Source organism: Hyaena hyaena, unplaced genomic scaffold (assembly GCF_003009895.1).
Source record: "Hyaena hyaena isolate Hyena2069 unplaced genomic scaffold, ASM300989v1 scaffold_198, whole genome shotgun sequence".
NCBI lineage: Eukaryota > Metazoa > Chordata > Mammalia > Carnivora > Hyaenidae > Hyaena > Hyaena hyaena.
This window is the reverse complement of record NW_024080829.1, coordinates 1,574,605-1,593,432: the sequence shown is the minus strand read 5'-3', so window position 1 is coordinate 1,593,432 and position 18,828 is coordinate 1,574,605. Positions and strand designations below refer to the sequence as shown.

Genomic DNA, 18,828 nt, shown 5'->3' with positions numbered 1-18,828 from the left:
GGAATCCTCAGACCTTGCTGTCAACTCCTGGGAACTCCCCCTGCTTCCTCACCGGAGCACCGCCAGACACTGAGCTCTGTAACTTTAGACTCTGTGCTCCACTGTTTATAGAATCCTGATGCTATTGAAACCCTCTCCTCTCTGCCTGTCAATGGTTTTGGGGAATAAATTTCTTGTTCAGTCCCCTGCGAGTGTTTTCACTCTTTCTCTCCAGCTACTTTTAGGGGAGTGCTTTTCTTGCACAATCCCAATGTGTTGCACTTTCCCCCTTTCTCTCTTGGCCCTCTCCCCAAAAAACAGCTCCCTACCCTCTGTGGCTTTTTTCTCCCTCAGTTCACCTCTCCACACTGCGTACCTGGTGAGTTCTGTGGCTCAAGATATTCAGATTGTTGTGTTAATTCTCACATCAATTTCTTAGGTGTTTAAAATGGTTTGGTGCTGATCTAGCTGTCTTTCAGGGATGAGACAAGCTCAGGGTCTCCATGTTGCTCTGCCATATTAACTTCTTTCTCTGTTTTTTTAATATTTATATATAATCTGAAATGAAAAGTTGACCTTTCCATAGAAAATTTCCATCTTAATACTACTATTGTTAGTAAAATGACATGCTTTTTTGATGTTCTCTTTGAGATTATGCTATATATTTTGAGAAAAATATGATGTGTATTTTTACTGGGATAGATAAGTTTGTATTTCCCAATTGCTATAATTATTTAGTATGATATGTAGTTTATTCTGAAACATTGCACTATTAATGTACGTATTGCTAATTTTCTGGCCAAAAAGAACTGAAGAGTTATCTTAAATCAGATAGCTGAGTGAAAGACTATTTCTTTTTCCCCACTGAGAAGATAACAATCAAAGGAAAACTTAGTCACCCCATTTGTGATATTTCTTCTTGGGTTTGTTTTTTCATACCTATTTCTTCTTGGATTTATGTACTTTACCATTTAAATAATATTACAAATACCTTTAATTTTGTAAAACATGAATGCCAAGATGGTAAGAGTGGATTTATGGATGAAAGAAAATAATGTTTATTAGTTGAAGGTTGTATTAGTATTTTCATATTGTCTGTTATGTGCACTGAAATTTGTGCTTTCAGTCACACAAAAGAATGAAAACTGCAGAGAAAAATCTCATTTTCCATGTTCCCATTTCTGTGGAGTAGTTGAAGTGTTCTCTCCATTTCATCAAATAGGGGCAAACCAATCTTTTTGTCATTTACTTTTCCGAGTGTCTGCAGTTTTTGCAGAATTTTAGCAAGAAAATGGCCATACTAAAATCTTTAACATTCTTTCAAATAGCCACCCCATAACCATTCCACTGGCTTTCAGTGTTTGCTTGGCAATATATATTGGGCTTAAAATTTCTATCCAAGCCATAAATAAATCAATAAGTAGAAACAGAGTAGGTTTTACATGAAATTTATTAAAGTTAGTGCAAAATTATTGACCTCCCACTGTCTCCAAATTTACTATTAATCCAAATTATCCAATAAGATATTTTTTCTACGTCTCCAGATAGACAATAAGAAAGTTTAGAGGGAAAACTGGCATCAGTGAGCTTGGATCCCCCCTACTCAATTGTTCCCAATTGCTTCTATTCAAATGTTCATCTTCTGAGAGAATCACTTTCTGAGAAAAAGCAGCTCTCTCCAGTTTTATGTCAGTATAAGATCTATGGTGGAAAAACAAAGATAAAACCACAAACCCATGGTATATAAGAGAGATTTAGATATTCTATGAGTGAGCAGTAATAGAAACAACCATTATGTTTTAATTCTTTCAGCAATATGTGTGTACCTCAGAACCTTACATAATGAGAGATATTATTTCGTGGACAAACACTTCATTAAGTTGGAATTTTTTTTTCAGTTTTTATGATTAACCACACTAAAGAGATGGCTCAACAATATCTAAACCTAATTTCTAAGAATACAAATGCTTTTAGATTTCTTATTAACTGTTTTCTCCCACAATTTTACTGAGGTATAATTGATACACAGAAAATGCACATATTTAATGTATATAATTTGATGAGTTTGGACATAGACATACTCATGAAATGATCACCACAATTAAGGCAATAAACTTATCTATCTTGTACTCTTCCTGCTTTTTGTAGTAATAACACTTAATATGAGATATGCCCTGTTAACAATTTTGGGCACTGTATCTTACAGCAGATCCCTAGAGCTTATTTATCTTGCACATATGAAATGCTATACTAATTCAACAGCCTCCCATTTCCCCTGTCTCCCAGACCCAGGCAACCACCATTCTACTCTCTGTTTCTATAAGTTGAACTATTTTAGATACCTCACATAAATGGAATAATGCGGTATTTATCTCCTCTCTATGACTGGCCTATTTCAATTAGCAAAATGTCCTCCAAGTTTTTCAATGTTATTGCATATGGCAGATATCCTTTTTTAAGGCTATTGAATAATACTCCTTTATCCATTTATTCAGTGATGGGTATTTAGGTTGTTTCCATGTCTTGGCTATGGTGAACAATGCTGCAATGAAATAGGAATACATATATCTCTATGAGATCCTGATTTCAGTTCTTTTGAGTATACTCAGAAGTGGAATTGCTATATCATATGATAGTTCCATTTTTAATTTTTTGAAAACCAACTGCTGCACCATTTTACATTTCCACATTCTTACCATCTCCACATTCTTACCAATAGTTGTTATCTTTTGGATTTTTTTTTAAAAATAATAAGCCATTCTGGCAAGTGTGAGGTAATATATCATTGTACTTTTGATTTGCATTTCCCTAATAATTAGTTATGTTGAGCTTCTTTTCACATATATTTTGGTCATTTGTATGTCTTCTCTGGAAAAATGTCTATTCAAGCCCTATGCTCATTTCTTAATTAGGTTATTTAATGCTGATTTTGGCTATTGAATTATAGTTCTTTAATGTATTTCAGATATTAATTCCTTATCATATATATAGTTTGCAAATATTTTTTACCATTCTGTAGATTGCCATTTATTCTATTTATCATTCTTTTTGTGCAAATGTTGTTTAATTTTGATGTAGTCCCATTTGTGGATTTTTGGTTTTGTTGACTGTGCTGTTGGTATCATATCTAAGAAATCATTGCTAAGACCAGTATCAAGAAGATTTTTCCTTATATTTTCTCCTAGGAGCTTTACAGTTTCATGTTTTTTTCTTAAAGTTTATTTATTTATTTTGAGAGAGAGAGAGAGAGTGCATGCGTGTGCACAAGTGAGGGAGGGTCAGAGAGAGAGGGAAAGAGAATCCTAAGTAGGCTCTGAGCTGTCAGTGTGGAGCCTGACTCAGGGCTTGAACTCACCAACTGTGAGGTTATGACCTGAGCCAAAATCAAGAGTTAGGAGCTTAACTGACTCAGCCACCCAGGTGCTCTTATAGTTTCATGTCTTACATTTAATTCTTTAAGCCATTTAGAGTCAGTTTTTGTGTATGGCATAAGATAAGGGTCTAGTTTCATTCTTTTCCATGTGACTATCCAGTTTTCCCTACACAGTTTGTTTAAAAGATTATCCTTTTCCCACTGTATATTATTGGCATTTTTGCTGAAAATAATTAACTTTATATGCATGTGTTTATTTCTAGGCTATCTATTCTGTTCCATTGGTCTATATGCCTATCTTTATGTCAATATCATACTGTTTTAATTGCTGTAGATTTGTAATATATTTTGAAATCAGGAAATATAATGACTTTAGCTTTGTTTTTCTTTCTCAAGATTGTCTTGGTTGTTTGGGAACCTCAGTGGTTCCAAATGAGTTTTAGGATATTTTTTCTATTTCTGTAAAAATGTAAAAACTATTGAGGCACCTGGATGGCTCAGTCTGTTAAGCTTCTGACTTTGGCTCAGGTCATGATCTCACGGTTTGTGGGTTCAAGCTCCCCATTGGGCTCTATGGTGACTGCTCAGAGCCTGGAGCCTACTTGAAACTCTGTATCTCCCTCTCTCTCTGCCCCTCCCCTGATCTCTCTCTCTCAAAAAAAAATAATAAAACATTTAAAATTTTTTAATGTGAAAAATGTCATTGGAATTTTGATGAAGATAACATGGAATCTATAGAGTATGGATATTAAATAATATTATTTTCCAATCTGTGATTGGCATATGTTTCCATTTATTTGTGTCTTCTTTAATTTCTTTTACCAGTGTTTTGTAGTTTTCAGTGTATAAGTTGTTCACCTCTTTGGTTAAGTTTATTCCTAAGTAATTCTTTTTGATACGATTTTAAATAGAATTGTTTTTGTAATTTCTTTTTCAAGTAGCTCATTGATAGTTACAGAAACACATCTGTTTTTGTATGTTAATTTTGTAGCGTGAAACTTTACTGATTTTGCTTATTAGTTTAAACAGGTGCGTGTGCGCTTGTGTGTGTGTGTGTGTGTGTGTGTGTGTGTGTGTAGTTTTCTACATATAAGATCATGTCATCTGCAAAGGGAGACCATTTTAAATCTTTTTTCTTATTCAGATACCTTTTTCTTCTTTTTTTGCCTAATTTCTCTGGCTAGGACTTTTAGTACTGTACTGAATAGATATGGCAATGATGGGTATCCTTGTCTTGTTAGTGATCTTCGAGGAAAAGCTTTCAATTGTTCACTATTTAGTATGATGTTAGCCATGGCTTGTCATAAAGATGATTTTTACTATGTTGAAATAAATTACTTTATTATTTCTTTAAATAATCTTTCTGTCCCTTTGTCTTTCTCCTTCTTTAATGTGCATGTTGGTACATTTGATGATGTCCCATAATTCCCTGAGGCTTTTCTTTACTCTTTCTCATTATTTTTATTTTTTGTGCCTTTACTAAACAATCTCAAGTGACTTGTTTTTGAGTTCACTGGTTCTTTCTTTTGCTTTGTCAAGCTGAATTTTGAAGCTCTCTATTTAATTTTTTAGTTTCAGTTCAGTTATTAAATTCTTGAGCTCCAAAATTTGTTTGGTTCTTTTTTATGATTTCTATGTCTTTGTTAATATTTTTTTCATATATTGTTTTCCTATTTTCATTTAGTTATCTGTATTCTTTTGTGACTTACTGAACTTATTTAAGATGATTATTTTGAATTCTTTGTCAGGAAATACATAGATATCCATTTCTTTAGGGTTGGTTTATGTTGTTATTTTGATTGTGTCATATTTCCCTGAATCTTTATGTTCCTTGTAGCTTTGCATTGGTGTCTGCACATAGGAAGAAACAGCCACCTCTCCCAGTCTTTATGGATTGGCTTCAGCAAGGAAAGATCTTTGCCAGTTATCCTGGCTCCAGTTTCTGAGAGCCTCTCAAACCCTCTCTATGGATATTTACACTCCACTCCTCTCCCTCCTTCTTGGGAGAAAAGACTTGGGTATTTTGTTGTTGTTGTGTTGTTTGTCTATTTTCAGCATGCAAGAGTCAAAATTATTGGACTCTCAAAAAACTTATAATATGGGGGCACCTGGGTGGTTTAGTCGGTTAAGCGTCCGACTTTCGCTTGGGTCATGATCTTGCGGTTCGTGGGTTCGAGCCCCGCATCAGGCTCTGTGCTGACTGCCAGCTCAGAGCCTGGAACCTATTTCAGAGTCTGTATCTCCCTCTCCCTCTGACCCTCCCCTGCTCACGCTGTCTCTCTCTCCTAGAAATAAATAAAAATATTAAAAAAAAAAAAACTTAGAATATGGGTTATAGACATAAAAGGTCTCTTTTGGAAAAGATGTATATTTTCTTCTTCCATTGTATCATATGAGCCACCATTATTTCCATCTTCTCTCTTTCTTGTAGGGTTTTGCTAAGGCAGCAAGAAGCAGCTTATCTTCTTAATTTCTCCTATCATTTCCTCAAATACAACAGCTTTAGTAGGCATATATCTGTCCCCCAAGATGAAATAGTTTTACTAACTGCTTCTCAAGCAAGTTTCTAGAACCTTTCAACTAAGAATAATAGCCGAGTGCCCATTGGTATTGGAGTGCCCATTGTTATTGGTCCCACTTTTCTACACTCAGCAAATTCCACATCACATTTTAGGGTCTGAGATTTGTGGCACATCAGTTTCATTTACCAGATTCCATGTCAGATAGAATACCCCCAGCCATAAGTAACAGAAGCCCTGCTTCAGATTGGTCTGAACACCAAAGACATTTTTTTATATAGTAGGAATTCTAAAAGTCAGGTAGACTCCAGAGCCAATTGATTTAGCAGCTTAGAGATGTCATTAGAGACCCCAAACCCTGCTGCCATAGAGTTGGGTTCCTGCTAAAACTGTTTACTCTCATGATCACAATGTGGCTGCTAACATAATATACTAGAATGATATACTTCTTTGATTATTTCTAGCAGGAGACTGAAACTAACCCTTTTCCCTAGGAACTCCAGTAAGTCCTTGATCCATATTGGCTTGGGTCTACTCATCCCCAATTAGCCATTTCAAAGGGGAGCATATTCTTATCATGATTGGCTTACACTCATCTACTGAACTAAAATGAATGTTGGAACATTAATTCCAGTATCCTCTATACACAAGCCTTTGCCAGGGTACATTGATATGCAAATGAAAGTCCTAACTTCCTAATATCTTTTCTCTAGCCAACTTTCATTTTTCTTTTCTCTTTTTTTTTTTTTTTGAGTGTAGTTGACACAAAATGTTACATTAGTTTCAGGTGCAAAACTGAGTGGTTTGACAAGTTGATGCATCATACTGTGTTCACCACAAGTATAGCTACTATCTGTCCCATTACACAGCTATGACAATATCATTGACCATTCCTTATGTTCTGCTTTTATTGCTATGACTTTATCCCTCCATATTGGAAGGCCTATATCTCTTTCTTCTCTTGACCTATTTTGCCCTACCCCTCTCCCCCCTGCCCCTGCCCACCCTTCTCCGATCTGATAACCATCAATTTGTCTCTGTATTTATAGTTCTGATTCTGCTTTTTGTTTATTCTTTTTTTAAATTCCATTTATGAGTTCTAGCCAACTTTCTCCCTGTGCTCTGCTACACCGAAAGTCTGAATAGAGGCTGGAAGAGAAATTATTTGACAAAGCTTGCATTTGTCATTTTGCTTTTGGCTTAAGTCATTGTCAGCAACCAACACTTTATTTATTTTTAATATTTATTTTAATTCCAGTATAGTTAATATATAGTTCTATACCTTACTCAATGCTCATCATGATAAGTGTACTCTTAAACCCCTTCTCTGTTTCACTCATCCACCCTGGTAAACATCAATTCGTTCTCTGTACTTTTTTTTTTTTTTTTTGGTTTGTCTCTTTATTCCTTTGTTCATTTGTTTTGTTTGTTTCTTAAATTCCACATACAAGTAAAATCATATGGTATTTGTCTTTCTCTAACTAACATTTCACTTAGCATTATTCTCTTGAGATCTGTCCCTGTTGTTGCACATAGCAAGAGTTCATTCTTTTTCATTGTGTGTTATATACCACATCTTCTTTATCCATTCATTTATCTATGGACACTTGGGATACTTCTGATTTGGCTATGTAAATATGCTACAATAAAAATAAAGGTGCTTATATCTTTTCAAATTAGTGTTTTCATATTTTTTGGCAAATATTCGGTAGTGGAATTACTGGATCATATGGTAATTCTATTTTTAATATTTGGAGGAATATTTTTCCACAGTGGCTGCAGTTTGCATTCCCACCAACACTGCAGGAGGGTTCCTTTTTTTTCCATATCTTCACCAACTTGTTGTTTCTTGTGCTTTTGACTTCAGCCATTCTAACAAGTATGAGGTGATTTCTCATTGTAGTTTTGATTTGCATTTTCTTGACGATGAATGATGTTGAGCATCTTTTTATATGTCTTTTGGCCGTCTGTATGTCTTTGGGGGAATGTCTATTCATGTCTTCTGCCCATTTTTATTTGTATTACTTGGGTTTTTTTGCTGTTATATAAGTTCCTTATATACTTTGGATACTAATGTCTTATCATTTTCAAATATCTTCTATTCAGTAGGTTATGTTTTAGTTTTGTTGGTTGTTTCTTTTGCCATGTAGAACACTTTTTCTTTTAATGTAGTACCAATAGTTTATTTTTGCTTTTGTTTCTCTTGCCTCAGGAGATATATCTAGAAAGATATTGTTATAGCCGATATCAGAGAAGATAAAGGCCATGTGTGAAAAACTGCCTGTGCTCTTTTCTAGGATTTTTATGGTTTCAGGTCTCACATGAGTTTGGTTTTGTGTATTGTGTAAAAAAGTGGTTCAGTTTTATTCTTCTGCATGTAGCTCTCCAGTTTCCAGTTCTGTGAAAAATAATGTTGGTATTTTTATAGGAATTGCATTGAATCCATAGATTGCTTTGGGTAGTATGGACATTTTAACAATATTTATTCTTCTAATTCATGAACATGAAACATCTTTCCATTTGCTTGTATGGTCTTCAATTTCTTTCATTAGTGTTTTACAGTTTTCAGAGTATAGAGGTGTTTCACCTCCTTGGTTAAATTTATTCTGAGGTATTTGCTTGTTTTTGATCCATTTGTACATGGTACTGTTTTCTTAATTTCTCTTTCTTCTACCTGGTGTATGGAAATGCAAAGGATTTCTGTATATTGATTTTGTGTCCTGTGACCTTACTGAATTCATTTACCAATTCTAGTGTTTTCTAGTGGAGTCTTTACCATTTTCTATATATAGTATCATGCCATTTGCAAATAGTGAAAGCTTTACTTTTTCCTTGCTGATTTGGATGACTTTTATTTCTTTTTGTTATCTGATTGCTATGGCTAGGACTACAGTACTAAGCTAAATAACTGGTGAAGGTGGATGTCCCTCTCTTGTTCCTGACAGTAGAGGAAAAGCTCTCAGTTATTCCCCATTTAGGATGATATTAGCTGGGGGGTTTTCATATGTGGCCTTTATTATGTTGAGGTGTTCTCCCTCCAAACCTACTTGAGATTTTTTTATCTTGAGATTTAAAATTTTTTTTTTTATCTTGAGACTTTTTTTTATTAAGAATAGATGTTGTCTTTTGTCAGATGCTTTTTCTGCATCTATGGAAATGATCACATGGTTTTTATACTTTCTCTTGTCAGCAACCAACACTTTAATAATTCTGGACTCCCTATATCATTTAGGAAGTCTTTAAGGTTGAAAGTAACATAACCCCAAAATAGTGGCTTAGGCAAACAGACTTTTATTTTTGTCACATAAGAAATCTTGACATAGGTATTTGCTTATATTGGCATGACAATATCAAAGATATCATATATGATTTTCTCTCTTTTTATATATGTCTCTCACCTCAGCGTGACAAAATAGCTGTTGCAATTTCAGTTATGAAGTTTATATTTTAATCTGGAAGAAGGGGGAGGGTGAGCCTACTTACATATAATTAGCCAGAATTAATGACTCATGGCAACCCCTGGCTAGTAGGTGTCTAAGGAGAATGGGTCTGCATAGAACAAACATAATATCTTCTGCACACTGCAAACTGGATAACGTGTGTAAGCATTTAGAGTTCAGTGCAGACTAATTTACTTTCTTCCAGCATATGGAAATGAGATAATAGGTAATGAATAGGCATAAGGATCTAAATATGTCCAATCAGCTACCCTGTTCTGTAGGAATGCTTCAGGCTGACTTGTAGCAGCTCTCCTAGAAAAGGGATATTTGATTCTTTCCATGGCCCCCTATTACCTTTTTGTTTTCAGCCCCACTTCCTGGATTTCTGTCCAAAAGACCCAAGTTGGTTTGGTGAATTGAATCACAATTGAGGCTGCAGGAAGTTGTGATTTACCTGTTTTGTTTTGTTTTGTTTTGTTTGCCCCACAAATAGCCTCCAATCTATTCTCATAACTCCTTCACAGTGTCCATGTGAGAAATAAGGGATTCCTTGAATCTATCTATCGTCTTCTGTCTCCCAAAGTGGCCTTTGCTATTTTGGATTGGCAAGCTCTGACAGACTATGGAGATGACTTTGCCTCCTTGCCTAAGCCTCAAGACTTGTCTTCTTCTTTGCTTGAACTCTCTTATCTTCCCTCTTCATCTCTTATAACTCACTGGACAAAGGGTGTAAAGAGGCTACAGTAGAGAGAGAAAGGATTATAGTAAAAGGGACTTCATTTTGGCCTTCATTAAGTCCTGCTTTGTTCCCACAGCATCTAGGAGCTGGATGCAGAATAGGGCAAGACTAGAGGATCTACTTCCCCCACCTCCACCATTCTCAGACTCGTCCTACTCTGAACAAAGAAAAGATTGAAGCCCTCCTGATGACGCCTTGGAATCCCAGACCTACTTGGAACCAAGGCAGCAAGTAGGAGGTAATTGTCTTCTGTTGCCTCCAGTTCCTACTCTCTTCTCTGTTAGAACAGAGCATCACTCTCCTCCATATGAACTTCCCTTCTGAGCCTGCTTCTTAAATCCTGTCACGGAACTCTCCCCTCCCACACTAGTGGTTCTGTTCTAAGGCAAAGAGAAATAAAAAAAAAATTATTCTAGATTTCTGAGTCTAGAGAACTGGCTAATGGTTTTTCACAATTGGTGCTTGAAGGAATATGATACATGTTTTCATTTTTTGATGGAAACTGGGCATTCATGTATATATAAATGGTATACATGTAGAAAGTCAACACCAGAAACCGAAACACAACTCATGAACAGATGTGGCTTCCAAGGCAATGAAGATTAGGTAGTAGGAAGTGTTCAGATCCAAAGAAGATAAGTGGTGACAGCATTTTTTATGTATCCAGGACTCCCTGCCCTCCTCTTTTCCAAACACTTCAGGTTTTGGCAAAAAGGCTTACAATAAAATAGGCACTGACTGTTTGGAAGGAAGGAATTTCTATAAGGGCTTTTTGTTTGTGTTTCATTTGTTTGAGGTTTTTTGTTTGTTTTTGGTTTTTTTGCTGGGCATATTATTATTAGCTATACTCAGAAGCAGCCCTGTGCTTTTTTAGATCCTTCAGTAGCTGTTGATGTCCTAATAGTCTCTCAGTGCTGTCAATTTTGGGGAAGGTATGTAGTTTCTTTGGCTTTAAAACACATCCCTGGTTCCCTGAATAGGTTATTGACTGCTCAAAAATGACTCTTAAAGATGCTATAAAGGGGAAAGCAGAGGAAATTGTGGACTTTTCGTAAAAGGATGTCACTAAAATGTTTTAGGTAGAAAAATATAATAGAATTTTCTAGTTCAAGTGTAAAATAAAACTTTTAAGGTAGCAGAACTAGCAGTACATTAACTGGTTAGGAAGCTATCAAAATAGCCATGCAAGAGACAGTAAGGGAAGTGGTAGTACAGATGGAGAATAGGGTACAGATTTGAGGAATGTTTGGAAGAAAAACTGATAATTGAATTGATATAGAAAGTGAGTGTCAGGAATGAGTTAAGAATGACTCTCAGTTTTATGTAATGGGCAACCTATGAATGCTGTCCCTTTAACTGAAGTTTAAGAACTTAGGACAAAACACAGGTTTGAGAGAAAAAGACATTTTGAGTTTCAAGTACTCCAAGTACACACCTATGAATATATGCATCCAAGTTCAAGTGTCATTTCTTCAAGAAAGCTGCTGTGACCAGTTATAGGGATAGGTCTCCATTTCATAACATCTGATACTTTTCTGTTGTGCTAATCACAGTTTAAGGTAAGTCACCAATTGTGCAGTTAACTGTTTAGTGTAATCTTTAGGAGGACAGGCTCTATTTTCCTGGCCTAGGCCAGAGCCCTCGTCATAGTAGACACTCAGTAAATATCTAATGAATGAATTCTAGGTGCACCTCAGTCACCTAAGAATTAGTTATTGTTATCTCACACCTTATATAGAGAGAGCTGGAGATTATGACAAATAAAGTACCTTGTATGTGGTCATACATGGAGTGAGTATAGGGTTGCCAGATATAGCAAATAAAAATACACGATGCACAGTAACAATTGCATTTCAGATAAACAATAAATTATTCTTTAGTGTAAATATGTCCTAAATATTGCATGTGATATGCAGCCCTAAGTGAGTGGCATTTGACTCAGAACTATGTGACTCCAAAGTCCAACTTTTTCCAGTCTCCCACTGAGAGGGAACCACTCCTTATACTGAAAACCTTCTGAGGGATTATACCAACATCAGTCCTCTTCCCCTGTTAATAAAAATTTTTGTTTTATATCAGTTTATGTTGTTTTAAAATTCTTGCTTTGATGGAAAGCACTTATCAGAATAGCAAAAATTAACAACCCAGGAAACAAGAGACTGGTGAGGATGCAGGTTAAGGGGAATACTTTTACACTGTTGGTGGGAATGCAAACTGGGTGCAGCCACTCTGGAGAACATTATTGAGGTCCCCTCAAAAATTAAAAATAGAACTACCCTAGGATCCAGCAATTACATTGCTAGGCATTTACCCCAAGGATACAAAAATATAGATTCTAAGGGGCACATGCACCCAATGTTTATAGCAGCATTATCAACAATAGCCAAACTATGGAAAGAGCCCAAATGTCCAACGACTGATGAATGGATAAAGAAGATGTGACATATATATACAATGGAATGTTGTATCAACAGTGATGCTAAACTATCAGAAAGAATGAAATCTTGCCATTTGCAACTATGTGGATGGAGCTAGAGTATATTAGGCTAAGTGAAATAAATCAGTCAGAGAAAGACAAATACTATATGATTTCACTCATATATGGAATTTGGAAACAAAAGAGGTGAACATAGGTGAAGGGAAAAAAAAGACAGTGAGGGAAGCAAACCATAAGGGACTATAGAGAACAAACAGGGTTGATAGAGGGAAGGTGTGCGGAGGATGGGCTAAATGTGATGGGTATTAAGGAAGGCACTTGTGATGAACACTGGGTTTTTTATATGTGATGAATCACTAAATTCTACACCAGAAACCAATTTTACCATGTGTGTTAACTAAATAGAATTTAAATAAAAACTTGGGAAAGAAGAAAAGAAGAAAGAAAGAGAGAGAGAGGAAGGAAGGAAGGAAGGAAGGAAGGAAGGAAGGAAGGAAGGAAGGAAGGAAGGAAGGAAGGAAAGGAAGAAAAGGAAGGAAGGAAGGAAGGAAGGAAGGAAAGAGGAAAAGAAAAGAAAGAAAGAGAAAGAAAGAAAGAAAGAAAGAAAGAAAGAAAGAAAGAAAGAAAGAAAGAAAGAAAGAAAGAAAAGGAAAGAAGGAAGGAAAGAGGAAAGAAAAGAAAGAGAGAAAGAGAGAGAAAAAGGAAAGTAACTTAGTTTATCCTGGGTGTGGACCAGAGTCTTTCTGAAACGTCTTCTCCAATTATAAAGGTAAACTAAAACTACTCGGACTTTCTGCAGTATCAGATACAAGGAAATGAGGTTAAAGGACTCTCCCTGAGTGGAAGCACTCCCCACCCACTTTTGTGGTATTTTGAGCCACTCAAGAGTTGTGGCCTCTATCAGATGATTATGTACGTCAAAGACAATGCTTTATAGTTTATGAGTTTCCTCATAGATGGTCTGAATCGCTCTGGAAACAAGATAACAGTGTGGTTCTAGCAATTTTCCTGAGTGATCTTTAGGGCTGTCCTGTGTGGTTAATTTGATCTGTGGAGCTGCTATGTTATGGGTAATTTTGAAACATAGGTTTGCTTATCTGTCTTCCCTAGGTGACAACATTAAGGCACTGTTTCAAAGGGTAGTACTAGGCTTTTCTCGAAGGATCTAGAAAGGCTCTTGCACACATGCTCTGTCTCTCCCTTTCCTATTTTTCTGTCTGTCTGTACATATGTACATGGAGAGACAACATGTAAATTCTGTACTAGAACATTAATACTGATTATCTTCTGAATAGTGTAGTTTCAAAATAACTTTTCCTTTGTGTCTTTCCATATTTTTTGAAGTTTTGACAGAAGCGGTATTACTTTTATAATAACAATAAACACTGTTCTCTCGGTGGGAGAAAAAGTCTCAGCTTTCCCTTCACTAAGCATGGATTATCCTCATATTTGATATTCTCCTGTTTGTTTCTCTTCGCCTCTTATGAAAGAAAGATAAAAGAGAAACAAGATAAAGAGAAACCAAAGAATCTTCTGAAAGTTAATTCAATTAAAAGGCAAAAAAAGTCAAAACAGCTCATGAAAAAGGAAAATAAAATATTGGTCTTAATCAACACAGAGAGACAATTACCTTTGGTTTAAGTTGTAAGCAGTGAAATCGTGTAATGTCAGAATTTGATGTACAAGTTCTTTTCAAAAGAAATTTGCAAACAAATATTCCTAAAGTTTGACATTTCTAATAGTAAAACATTTCAGGGCAGAGAACACCTGTTAGAACTTTGAGCTTCAGGCATGAATAGTCTTATGACTGACAAGGCAAAGCAATCTTCATCATTCATCATTGTTGATTCCCCAGCAATATAGACCCATTTTTCAAATTTATTTCTTCTCTCTGCAGCCCCCAGGCAGCTGCTACCATTAATAAAGGTTCCTGTCAGGTAGTTTTTGGAACATTTTTGTCTATAGAAAACCAGTGGAATGCAGAAAACCTGGTGGGGTTCCATGCAACAAACATTGAAGCTTCAATTATATTTAAGGCTTTGTGTCACCAGCCCCAGCTCTGGTGTACAGGCAGAGGCACAGTAACAGTCACAAAACCGTATTTTTCTTGCTTTGCTCTACCTCCTTTGTAGATAATATCCCTCCCAGCTGATTCTGGCGGACTTCACAGTGAAGAGCAGGGAAGGTCGACGTGCGTGCGCACGTGGCACTCTCTGCCAGTGGTCCAGGGACTTTCCCCTAGGCACAAATAAGGAACAAGTCCTCCATCTGTAGCCTAGGAAACAGGCCTTCAGCACGAACCGAACCGTCCTCCCAGCTGATAATGAAAAGGCTAGTGGAAGGTCACTAGTGATTGCTAACTCACTCTGCTCCCCCCTAGCACTTACCATACCTGCTCTTTTCTTTATATCACCACGGTGATATCCTGAAGCTGCCAATATTGTATTACTTTTGACAAAACTCTCTTCTCCAGATTTTCCTCTGAAAAGCACGGACTTGGGTTTCTTTAAGGTCTGTAAAGGCTAGTGAAACAATTCTTAGTTTTTCATTCTTTATTGTAGCCCCTGCTGTAACCTCGGGATACCTGAATTAAAGCCCATGGGAGTTGAACTGAAAGACAGTCTGAGTGACAATCACTAGTGACCAGGTCTACTCCATCCCTTGACTTTTTCCCTTCCCCACTGCCCACCTTGATCCTTTGTTCTTGAACCAAACTTGAGAAGTGGATACTGGTGTTTGAATAATTTTTTTTTTCTTTCCCGAAAGGTTCTTCAGTCCTTTGAGCAAATAAACCCATTGTGGGCCACCCTGCTGGCCTTCTAGATATGCCCAGAAATCCCTGTATTCTGTGATGAATGTGGCGTAAGCTATCCAACCCACTGTATTTTCCATGAATTTAGATTTGGGGTTCCAAATATAACAAAGTGCTGTGAGACAGAAATGTAAGAACTTCAGCCAGTACTTGAAGTTGCCAAGACTTATAAGCAAGCACTCCAGATCTTCTTTTTCATTTGAGTTGAGTGATACCACATAGTTATGTAGACAAAAAGCACACAGATACCCATTGCCCCAGGAGAAGGGTGGAACAGAATCTCAGTATGGCCTGATCATAAGACCTCTCTCAAAACCCCTTGATGTACGTGACTGGTTGCTGGAAAAGAGGCAGACAGATTTGCATAGATGCCAAGCAACCTTCTAGGAGAAAAAAGGGGTGGAACCCATTTTAAAGCTCAGTTAATTAGGGGTGGTTGTGTGGCTCAGTTAAGCATCTGGTCATGATATTCAGCTCAGGTTATGATCTCATGGCTCATGAGTTCTAGCCCCTCGTTGGGCTCTGTGCTGATAGCTCAGAGCCTGGAGCCTGTTTTGGAGTTTGTCTGCCTCTCTCCCTCCCTCTCTCTCTCTCTCTCTCTCTCTCTGTTCCTCCCCTGCTCATGCTCTATCTCTCTCTCAAAAATAAATAAACATTAAAAAAATGTTTTAAGCTCAGTTAATTATAACCTTTCTGATGAATTGGGATCGTTCTAATTGAGATTTCCTACAGTTTGAAAGGAGAACAGCTTCCAAAGGAAAGCATACCATATGAGATGCAGAACCTGGTCTGAAGAGTTCTTGGGGCAGGGAGATCTATACCCCATAGCTGAGTCTGGAAGGCCTCCCCAGGGAGCCCCTCTGGCCTAGAACTCAGCCTTTAGAACAAAGACTGTGGCCATGTGGACTGGCTGGCTCTCTTGTTAGAGCTCAGTGTGGCAGCACTTTAGCCTGGGCATGCTCTAGGACAGCAAGAACATCAATTCACCAGGTGGAAGTGTCCATTGGCCTATGTGGGACCCACAGCAGCAACTAAAGCAGGAGTTTTTTCTACCTGGTGCTTAAAAGTCAAGACGGACCTTTCTGAACTGAGTAGGCACCTGGCTCTCATGGTAATTCACGTGGGTTGGAGGTTGAGGAAGTGGGAAGGACTCAAGACTCAGATATTAGACTTGTTGGTAACTTGCAGGTGAGGCTAAAATAATTAGTGGCTAAAATTAGAGCATTATGATTGCTGTTGTGCCTCTAAACTGATAAAGCCAAATGGGGTATACAAACAGAAAAGGCTTACCTACTTTTTGTTAGTTTTACTAACTCACTCATTTTAATTTTTTTCTTTTTTTGGTTTTGGGGTGCTTTGGTGGCTCAGTTGGTTAAGCATCTGACTTCAGCTCAGGTCGTGATCTCACAGTTCGTGAGTTCAAGCCCAGCATTGGGCTCTACCCTGACAGCTTAGAGCCTGGAGCCTGTTTTGGTTTCTGTGTCTCACTCTCTTCTCTGTCTCTTCTCTCAAAACATAAATAAACATTTTTTAAAAAGTTTTTTTTTAAATTTTTTGGTTAGATTTAAAATTATTGTCCACTGTAAGTCAGGGCTCAAGTGAGATTGCAGGTGTATACTTTTAACTTTAATTTCTAAAATATTAAATAATTCAAGGTTTTAAAATTATAAGTTAATATGGTTGTTTGACCTACCCTGGTCTCTTTAATAAGCTGGAGCCATCCACACAGGTCCTTGGAAATAATCCAGATTGTCTCCTCTTTGGCTGGCTCTACTTGCCAGTTCTTGCCCTGTGATTCCTGGCTCTGTGATTTGAATCCATCTCCAGACCTCAGCCCTCCCTGTGTGCCCAGCCCTCCCAGACTGATTCTCTGTTCTGGGCCAGGTTTTTAGGCTGACAGAGATATACTCTCTTTCCAGCCAGGCGTTTAGTAAATACCTATCTTTCTCCTGTCCTCAGCTTCTGCTCCCAAGCTGCCTCCTTGTTAGTGGAGAAGGAGAAGTAGGTGCCCTGGGAAAAGGCCAGTGGCCCACACTGTGTGTGTCTCTGCTGAAGCCTAGTCTTTTTCAGCCTTTTCACACTCTGATGCTTCACCTATGAATGGCAGGATTAAGCTACAGGGTCCCACTGTGCATTATGAATTAAGGAACAAACATTATTTTTTGTGTAATAATTTTGAGATGCATATAAAGAACATTTCCTTCAAATCAAAGGTGGATTTTAGCCTTGGAGTATTTACTCATAGTGCATTCATAGCTCTCAGTTTTTGACAGGATCATGATGATGAGGAGTTTTATAAAAGTTAAACCCTTGAAAAAAATGGAAATTTTTAACAAGTAACAAAGCATTGTATCAAACATTGGTATGTATTTCCCCTTCTGAAGAGGGAAAGATGGAGGTTGATTAGAGTTGATATAATGGAAAGAAATGCTGAAATCCTGGCATTAATTTTACCTTAAAAATCTGGAGTTTTTATTCACATCAACTCAGTAATATAAGCAAAGCAATGGAGAAATTTGCCCGAGTCTTGGTCTTCCCACCTTTATTCAAATTACCATCTTTCTTACTTTCCATATCTTAACAAGGGAAAAACTGAAAGTAAGGGAGGTGTGTGCACCACAACGACTGCAGTCATACCTTCCATCACTGAAGATGAGAATGAGCAAGCAATTTGTTTTTCCACATTCAGAATTTTATTTTTTTTAAAAAGCACAATTTTCAATGGCATTAAGATTAAAAGCAATCAACAAAGGTAAGAAAATTCACCGTGGAGGAAATGAAATTCCTTCTTAAATCACAAACCCAAGGTTTGATCGTATCAGGAATCCCCTGACCATACTCAAAAACAATCTTTTTTCACTGTAACGTATCTTTTTAGTCATGCATGATGGTATGTCTCATGCACACAATCATGAACAGATTTTTAAAATCAAATTCTTAGAGGCTTGTTAGGACTGCTTGTATCTTTCTTTGAGGTTCGTTGACAAGAGTGATCAAATTACAAAAACTTTCTAAGATTTCAAACCTGAAAAGATTGTGTTTTAATTTGAGGAGGGAGGGGTAGTAAGTAAAGACAGGTCTAGTTTTTATCTTTAGCAAAATCAAGATGAGCAAACTGAAAGGAAGATTGGGTTGGGGTTTATGCAAACAGTCTCTTCCTCTCTAGCCCCTTCCCTGCCCTGCCTGAAGAGAAATTCACCTCTGCATTTCTATATTTTATCCCTTCATTCCCAGGGCACTACTAGTTAGTCCTGGACAATTCTAGAATTTTATGTAAATCTTAGATTGAATGAACAAGGTCAACATTTCTTAGGGCCAGCTTATAAAAGCAGAGTCCAAATTGACAAATATAACAAGACTCACTATTTATTCAAACTGACATGAACAGAAATCATTTGGAACCATGGGGCCATTACTATCAAGAAATATTTATTAGGGACCCATTTATATCTAAAACTAAACTAAGTAAAACGTACAGTCCTAACCTACCAGGCACAGTTGATAACAATAGTGATGATAACTACTTAGC

General features: G+C 37.0%; 1 protein-coding gene across 2 annotated transcripts in view; it reads left to right on the top strand.

The window, feature by feature from the left end:
* ADAD1 (adenosine deaminase domain containing 1) overlaps window positions 1-10,467 on the top strand; it is an 83,906-nt gene extending 73,439 nt beyond the window's left edge. For both annotated transcript variants that reach the window (XM_039241599.1, XM_039241598.1), the window contains exon 13: window positions 10,127-10,467. In XM_039241599.1, coding sequence (XP_039097530.1) covers window positions 10,127-10,227 — 101 coding nt within the window. In that variant the 3' untranslated portion in view covers window positions 10,228-10,467. The remainder of the gene's footprint in view (window positions 1-10,126) is intronic.
* Window positions 10,468-18,828: the final 8,361 nt, after the last annotated feature.